We start from the raw sequence: 8,910 nt of genomic DNA, 5'->3' as shown, positions 1-8,910 counted from the left end.
GTCCCAACATACCTCATAGGCAGGTCCTCATTCCTGACAGAGATCCCGGCTGCAGAGGGGGGGCAGCGCATGCTGTTGGCATACAGACTCTGCACCAGGGCCAGCTCAGAGGAGTGTTCCAACATCAGTGCTCTGGAAAGATCCACCCGGGCGCAACGGACACTTTCTACTCTTTTCCCCTCTTCCCTCTGTGTGATTCTCGTCCTTTATCTGCCTCCCGCCCACCCTTCCTTGGGTTTAGTGCAGCAGAGCGGCGCTCCCACCCCCTTCCCTTCTCTGACTGTGGTGGTGGTGAAATAATCCTCTCTGACAGCTCATCGTGTGCTAATGCATTGTGCCGCCTGCGGCAGCCCGGGGTTTTTTCAGCCTGTAAAGCTGTGTCCAACAGCAGCACTTTTTGGACTAATTGAAAGCCATTTTGGGGGAAAAACTTCAGAATATTGACCACGGGTGATTCGTTCCCACTGTCAGCTCAAATGAGAGGAAGCGTCAACCAGATCCCATCCTGGTTCCAGTTCTGTGACACATTTCAGTGGATGTTGGCATGTGTTTGAATTAGCGGTTCAGCACACAGAAAACTACTACAATCATACAATCCCCAGAAAATGTGCAATTTTCTGCTCATCACTGAGCACCTGAACCTCTCACACAGTCCTAATGTATCTCCCATCAACATGGGAGTGTTAGTGACACGAGTACACAGTGTTCACACCAGACTTTTAGCCAGATAACACCAGAGCAGATACTAAACCGAAGGCCTAGCATTCCTTCAGACCAGAGTGACGTTGAGAATTGATAAAGTTGTAGCCAATTTAATCAAACCTTGAAAATAATGTTACATAGTTCCATGTCAATATTGCAAGAAGTCATGGTCAGTGTGTGTTATATGTGTTGATAAATACTCTCAGCTACTACCACACCAAAAGTTAGCCCAATACATGAACAATAGATCAAATCATTGCATTTTTTACATTCTTAAAGGCGAGTTAGCTGTGGTGGCCATCTTGAATTAATTTTTCTCCAGAATTTATTCAGATATAGATGTACATCAAATGATTATTTTCTCTAAGTTTCATTAAAATCTGTGCAGTGTTTCATGAGATATTTTGCTAATAGTCAGAACTGACTGCAAACAAAGGCAAAATTCTAAATAAGACTTTGTACAATCTGTTTGCTCTCAAAAAACTTGTTGGGAATTAGTCTCAGCTACTACCATAACAAATTTTAGGTGCATATTTGGAAAACTGACCAAATTGTAGCCATTTCTCTGCATGTTTCATAAAAATGGCAGCCATCTTGAATCAGGTGGACTCCATGAGTGAATCAGTTGTTCATCTTTCATTGAAATTGGTCAGGTTGTTCATGGGACTTTGCTAATAGACAAAAAACATTACTGCCTACTTTTTAGTTAAAAAGAACAATTAACTGAACTGACCCAGATATTTGCTATTTTAGGTTACACACTCTACTTTCTTTGTTTGAGAGTTAATCTAGTTTAAAACAGGTTTTGGACAACACAAACCTCCAGAGTTCCAGAGAATAAGCGACACGTGCCTGAATACAAGGATGGTTCTCGTTTGGTCTGACTGTACCAGAGGTTTCTATCTGATGGCAGAACTCAGCAGAGTGGAAAAGACAGCTGACAGCTTGATTTGCATCAGTCAGAGCTCATTTGACTGTTCTGAGCTGCAGAGCTGGGAGGTTACAAAAAAAACTAACCACAAAGCAGCTTTAGAAGCTGCAGAATATTACCGAACACTTGTTCTCACAACACAAATACAATGGTTGTTTTGCTGCTGCGCATCTTCTGGATTTTAAAGGAAAAACTGTGTGAAAGTATTTATAACAGAGCACAGGAGGAGGAGGTGAATGAGAGTCTCATTCTCCTACAGGTGGGAAGGTTTCTGTTGACAAAATATCTCATGAACCACAAGAAATTGTAATGAAATAATCAGGAAGTTATCCCTGGATCTGCAACTGATTAATTTTTGAAGTTGGCCTGATTCAAGATGACCACCACAGCTAACTGGATTAAAAGAAACACAAAAAAAATGCAAATCCCAAACGTCAGTTTTACATAGAATGAGCTAAAATTCAGCATGTTAGTAGCTGAGAGTCATTCCCAACACATACTCTGAGCATGACATTTCACAGTATCTTATGAGGTATTGCACGTATCGTTATTTCTTTAAGGATCAAAACAGCTGTAACATCGTCCCATAGCAGACAGATGTGGGCCGGCCAGATCTGGTATCCAGCTGGCACTGCTGGCATGGAAAGTGGTTCAAGAAGAGTCAAGAATTGTTTATTGTCATTCACATACAACATCAAGATGCAACGTAGAACGAAATATGCAGTTTAGAACATCCGTCTGGAGAAACACACACATGACAGACACGGGGGAACGAATGTCCAGGGTCTTCCGCTGCGTAGTGCGCTACCTTTGCAGTTTAGAATACACACATATAGGAAGGATGAGTTTAAAAAAAGAGCTTTGATCCTGTGTTTTGTAAAAGAACACACAAGCATACGCTCAAAAAAACGACTCTGTGAAAGGTGCAGCCAGCTTTTTTTGGGGGGGGGCAAAACATTTGGTAAGGAGAGGGGTGCAGCGGAGACGGTGACATCCAAGGCAGCGTGCCAGGACCAATCAGAAGACCTAAAAATTGGCCCACAGATGATCAACCAGATGTGGTCCAGGTCTGACAATGATAGCTTCATTTTTAAGATGGTATGTCATGACTGGCCCAGTTGTGGTTTTGTTTATGTGGCCCACAACTGGCTAGGTGGTGACTTGGTGTACAGTATGTGGCCCAAACTGTCAAAGCCACAACTGGCCGAATTGTTGTTTGATTTATGTGGCCCAAACTTTCAAATCCCCAACTGACTTGGTAGTGATTTAGTTTATGTGGCCCAAATCTGTCAAAGCCACATCTGGCCCAGTTGTGTTTAGGTTTATGGGGCCCAACTCTGTCAAAGCTACATCTGACCCAGTTGTGGTTTAGTTTATGTGGTGCTGGGCCCATGCATGAACCACCTCTGGCAAACCACATCTGGGCCACCAAAAGGCCGCCATTCTTTGCCGAGTCTGGCTCCAGTGTTAGTGCCTTGTGTGGGCCAGAACTGGGTCAGACTAATGTTGCGATGTGTGTTCTCTTCATTAGATGGTCTCTGTTGTGAAAGGTGGCGGGTGACATGCAGTCGCTCAATGAATGCTGGTCCTTTAATGTTTTATTTGCGTTGCTGCTTAGCATTACTGTCAGACCCCCAGGCATCACTCTGCACACTGAATAAGTGAAAGACTCTGGAGCGGCTCTGATCCACCAACACGTGAAAACCCACAGGATGGTGATGTTTGTGCGTGTTAATCCTTCACGCTGAAGGGGGAAAAGCTTCACGAGGTGAAATTTAAAATAAATGACCAGAGATCGATGTAGAAGCTGTGAAAGCTGACCTATTTAGGATCACATCCTCCTGCACACAGCTGCTAGTGAAAGAGAGTCTTGGTGCAGTTAAAAAAAATAAAAAGCATTCATGCCTGCAGTGGAGTGAGTCAAATTGGAGCGCGTGTTTAAAAGCACTGCAGGTGGGCTTCATGATGAGCGAAAACTTTCCCTTTATTTTTTCACCGCTGGGCTCCTCTGGGACTGTTTGCTCAGACAAATATTGTCTGTGTTTTTGTCGTTGGGTTAAAACTGAAACCGTCTCAGCTCGCTGATCGTTGTGCTCCGCAGAGTGTTGCCACAAACCAAACACAGTTTGCATGAGCTCTTTAAAAAAACGAATGTTTACTGGAGTTTGCTCGACCCGAAAAACTGAATGTGTCTTGTTTTACAACATCTGCATGACAAATGTGCTGCAGACGCATCAAAGTGGAGAAGATTTTTTTTCTTAACTGCAAACCCAATTTTAGCTTCTAGGTCCATTTAAAGGAGACTGAATTCCTCCTTATTGTAACTCCACAAGCCCCACTTTCAGCCCTTTTCTGAGGTGGGTCACAAAGCAGCTTGTTTTGATGCTGTCCCCTTCAAATCCAAACGAGGCGCTTCACACCCCTGTCCGGCTTCCAGACCGGTTCATTCCAGCTTGATGGAGGGGGGTTAGGGAGGTGCAGAAACGTTTTATTTATAAATGAATTAAAAGACGTCAACAACAGAAGACTTGTCCATCCAGCCACATGTTGGAGTCAGAGCCTAACTCAGAAGACAGTGAAGACCACTAAATTGTAGTTGTTAAGTGCAGACCTTATTTGGCAGTTCCGTCACAAATAGTTTGATATGATAGTTCAGAAAATGTCATATAAAATAGAGAAAACGGGTCATGTGAAGCTATGGTGTTGTAATGGATGCAGTCTTGCTGAAATGTGCAAGAGAAAGACATTATCTGGATAGGAGCATAAGTTGCTCTAAAATTTCACATTGATGGAGCATTTCCAGATGTGGAAAATCAAGTAATAGTCACTAATGCACCACTATACTATCAGCGAGGCAGGCTTTTGAACTGTGTGCTGAGAACAGGCCAGATAGTTCATCTTCCCTTTAGCATGGAGGACATGACTTCTGTGATTTCCAAAACAAATTTTAAATATTGGCTAGCCATGTGGCTTGGTTCTACTTTCCTGTTTTCCTGATTGGTTCATGGCCTGATTGTTTGCACCTGTGAGGGTTTTTCCTGATGAGCTGCTGGGCTTTATTAGGCGTCCCTGCTGACTGGTCTACGCTGATGCATCTTGCCTCTATGGTAGCGTTCAAGCCACCTCTAAGTGTATTAAGTATCTCTGAGCTTACCTTTTCGCTGTCTTGTGTCCAAGGTGAACCACCTCATCAAGAACCTTTCAGTCTGCCTACCTGCCACCAGCAAAACCTCCTACCTGGAACACGATCAAGGAATCAATCACCAAGTGTCGATTTTAGGATCACCTACAGCCTGTAAGCTACTCTACCTGTTGAGATATCCTCCTCCATTCCATGCTGCTCGCCTCCAAAGAACCAGTAAGAAAAGAAACAATACCACTGTCATCGTTGGCAAGATACAATTTGAGAACGAATACTCACCTCTTCATTTCACTCTTCTTGCAGCCAGACGTCCTGAGCCCTCACCTGTAAATAAAATTACCTTTTACCTTGTTTCCTGGTCTGGTTACTCAGTTCCTCTACTCTGTTGAACATCAGATCCTTGTCAAGCCACAGTTTTCTACTTTGCCTCAGTCCAAGTTTGTGGATTGCAAAGTGAACTGTGTTTACATTCAAAGCAAACGTATAGCAGCAAGCCGAGGGGGCGGGACAAGACATCTGTCAATCATTCTGTACCATGAAAGACATTAAGCGAACAGAGGAGGAAAAAGTTAGACTCTGAGGTTTTCTCCAGACTGTTTAGCACCAGTTTTTTGGGAAATTTCACAAAATGTTATTCAATAATTTTAATTTGTGTTTGTTTCAGTATTTTAACCTTTTTCTTGTAAACACTATCCCATCAGCTTTTTTGATTTATCCAGATTCTTGAAATCTTTGATTTTAAGAGCTGTAGACAGGATTGGAAACTTAAGTCTTCCCAATTTTCATTAAATCTTTACTCTATACCATTTTTAAATGCTTATTTTATATCCAGTCTTCTTACTGAACTGTTACTAATTAACTAAATTAGTTTAAAAAATGCTCCTCTGGCTGTTATGTTAATTTTTTTTAACTTTAACAAACTCTGTTCTTGCATTTTTAGACAAATTGCTGCCTTAAAATCCCATAATACCTTATTTTCTTTTGAAATGGGACAATTTTTGGTTTAAATGTTTGATTTGTTTACAGCGCTTTAAATAAAATAAAGACATCTTCCTTCTGTTAGACATCTCAGAGGTCTATCTTTGCAGGAGGTGGACAGTAAGATTTATGATTCAGCAGATGTTGGCTGTGAGTGTTGACTGTATGGAACCTGAAACCATCTTGTGTGACCGAAGAGGGAACATGACACCCACAACCATAAGCGACATTAACACTGGCATGAAGAGTATTGGCTTCTAACACACCTGTTTACCACGAGCTTCAACCTCAATACATCTGCAGAGCATTTAGAAACTGTTTCCTTATTTAAGTGTTTAAAGACAATACATAAAACTCTTACCTATTATTATAGCAGTTACTTTGTACAAAAGCCTAATAACTGCTCATTTGCAGACCCGGTTCCACATTGGAAAAAAACGAGGAGGAGCCAAAGGTGGAACTGAAGATGTAAACATTTTCAAAGGAAGTGTCGAAGTGACCAAACTGAACAGGATTAGAAAAGCAAACACGAGAAGACGTCTCAGGTTGCAGCCGAAAGAGGATTGTCCCTATCTAATTAGGGACATTCCATTGACTTCCATTACATTTCTACAKBCTAACCCTGACCACAAACCCTAAGGCTAACCTCACAGGTACCTACCTGACCCTAAAACTAACCTAAACTCAATTCACAACTTGGTCCTAAACACAACCCCCAACCCATCAATAGCATTTAAACCAAATGTGGACTCGACTTTTGTCCCCAAATGTAGGATTTTTGTTTTAAAATTGCCCCCAAAATCCCCAAAGCCGTAACCACAAACACACACACACACACACACACACACACACACACACACACACACACACACACACACATGAAATTAAAACAAAATAAAAAGATGAATGTGGAGATAAAAACATTTAACTCAATGGAGCTGAATGACAAGCTCAAACTGAGTCATTACATCAAAGGGAACAGAACACTAGCTAAAAGACTAGCTAAAAGCTTATTGAAGCAATAGGCTACCTAAAATATGCAATGTACAAGCTACAAGACAAAAGTAAGTAGCAAATACTTAAAAATAATTGTAGCAAAAAAGGTAGCAAAATTTTATGGCTAAAAGTAGCAAAACACTATCTAAATGCTAATATAAACAATGGGCTAGGTAAAAGACAATAAATAGATAAAAGACAAAAGTAGCAAATGGCTAGTTTTAAAGGAACAGTAGCAAAAATCTAGCTAAAAGTGGCAAAACACTATATATCAAACCTAATAGAAACAGACTAGCTAAAAAAAGCAATAAAATAGTTAGAAGACAAAAGTGGCAAACCACTAGCTTAAAAATAATTGCAGCCATAAAAAAGTTTAAAGCTTTATGGCTAAAAGTAATAAAAGATTAGCTAAAAGTTAAAAAAAAAAGCAAAAGTGCAGCTAAAAAGCCAAATTAAAAATGAATAAAGCAAGTGAACACTGAGTGCTGAATAACTTCAGCTGAAACTGAGTAATTAAAACTATAAGGAAAAGAAGACTTAAAGTATCAAGAGACTAGAAAACAACAATAGTCTCAGCACTGCATCATCTTTCACATACGGACAGTGTTACATCCCCAATGTGGATGTTTGTTTTTCCATTGAAGTAATGCCTTGTGTCTTCTTTTAGGCTCCGCCTCCTCTCCTGTGTCTCTCCTGTGATTGGGTGCTGCTCCTCAGGTAGCCAGTCAATCAGCTGGGCCCTATTTAATGGCTGCGAAGCCAAACGCCAATGATTGTTGTGTCAGCTGAGGGTTCTTTATTTTATAAACTAATGTAAACTTGGTCAAACTGATTTTGTAGGGGAGAGCTGCCTTTTGTTTAACCTTAGTTTTCTCCTGTTTATGTGTTTGTTAGGTAAGGTTATTTTAGGTTTGTATATTTTATTTACACTAGGGTTAGGTAAGTTTAAATTTTATTTTTCTTCCAGGGTTGTTTTGTGTGTTATTTTGGCCTGAGCTCTCACTGAAGTCTTTGAATCAGTCTTTATAGAAAAGAAACTTAAAAGATGGCAGAAAATAAACATCTAAAATGCCATTTTGACTCCTCCTTCATTGTCTAGTTTTATGTTAGTCCCTTTAAACTCCTAGACCAAGCCAGGGGACGTAACCGACAGGGAAAAAAACAAAGAAGAAAACATGAAAAACATTACCCATGCAGTTTCACTGGTGCCCATCATTGTTTACAGATTGGCTTTTGTTTCACCTGAAAGTTTAAAGCTAAAAACTATTTGTTTTTAATTTATTTTTTGGTGAACTGATGATTTTTAAGATCACTTTGCTGTTTGACAACAGTAAGACCACCACAGACAACTTTTAGTTCAGCTGAAAAACAACACAAAAGGGATTTTTCAACCACTAAGCCACAGTATTTGTGCGTTCAGCAGACAGCAGCCCATTGTTGAATCTTTGCAGTTTTATATCATCTGCCTACACTTCCTCTGAACAGGTTTCACATGCTTCATTAAAATGCACGTAACAAAAAGCAACAGTGCTGAAATGGAACCTTGTGGAACATACCGTATATTAAGCACATTTGAAGTTTAAATATGATCTGAATTCATTTTTTAGCTTTTTAAGAGAAACTGAAGTTTACGCAGAAACAGCTACTGATTGGCTCCATCAGAGGCTCTTTCAGGTTTCCGAGTCCTGCTCTGACCAGGTGTGCTGGTCCAGATTTAGCATGCTGTATTTTCATCTCTGCTTCTGCTTCAACTGACATTTCTGTGATGATTTGCATGAACAAATTCATCAGACATGATTAAAAATAAAAGCTGCACCACGTTAAAATGTCAGCATACTTTGCATGAGCAGCACCCCTTTTACTTCCCTTTTCTTTGTTCACACATCATTTTTTTTCCACTTCCTCTTTAATTCGGCCTTATCTGATGACTGAGATTTCCTCTAGGGCAACTGCAGGAAAGACTCGAGGACAGAAAATAACTATTTGGTTTAAAAGTTAAAAAGGGAATCTGAGAGCACAAAGTAGTATTTCTTGTTGCAGCTTCTCAAACACATTTTCTATGAGTTTAATGAAAGGTCATTTGAAATGGTCAGACCTGTGTCAAACAGCATGTTTCCACTTTAAAACAACAGCTGACTTAGATAATTAAAGGGTATATATA

General features: G+C 40.4%; 1 protein-coding gene across 3 annotated transcripts in view; it reads right to left on the bottom strand.

Annotated features, from left to right (window-relative positions):
* LOC106536497 (CUGBP Elav-like family member 2) overlaps positions 1-176 on the bottom strand; it is a 20,902-nt gene extending 20,726 nt beyond the window's left edge. For 2 of the 3 annotated variants that reach the window (XM_014033793.1, XM_014033792.1), the window contains exon 1: positions 13-176. In XM_014033793.1, the coding sequence (XP_013889247.1) occupies positions 13-125 (113 nt within the window). In that variant the 5' untranslated portion in view covers positions 126-176. The remainder of the gene's footprint in view (positions 1-12) is intronic. The other variant, XM_014033791.1, reaches the window with a different exon arrangement.
* Positions 177-8,910: the final 8,734 nt, after the last annotated feature.

This window comes from Austrofundulus limnaeus, unplaced genomic scaffold (genome assembly GCF_001266775.1).
Source record: "Austrofundulus limnaeus strain Quisiro unplaced genomic scaffold, Austrofundulus_limnaeus-1.0 Scaffold1844, whole genome shotgun sequence".
Classification (NCBI taxonomy): Eukaryota; Metazoa; Chordata; class Actinopteri; order Cyprinodontiformes; family Rivulidae; genus Austrofundulus; species Austrofundulus limnaeus.
The sequence above is the reverse complement of the archived record's forward strand: the minus strand, read 5'-3'. Positions and strand labels throughout refer to the sequence as shown.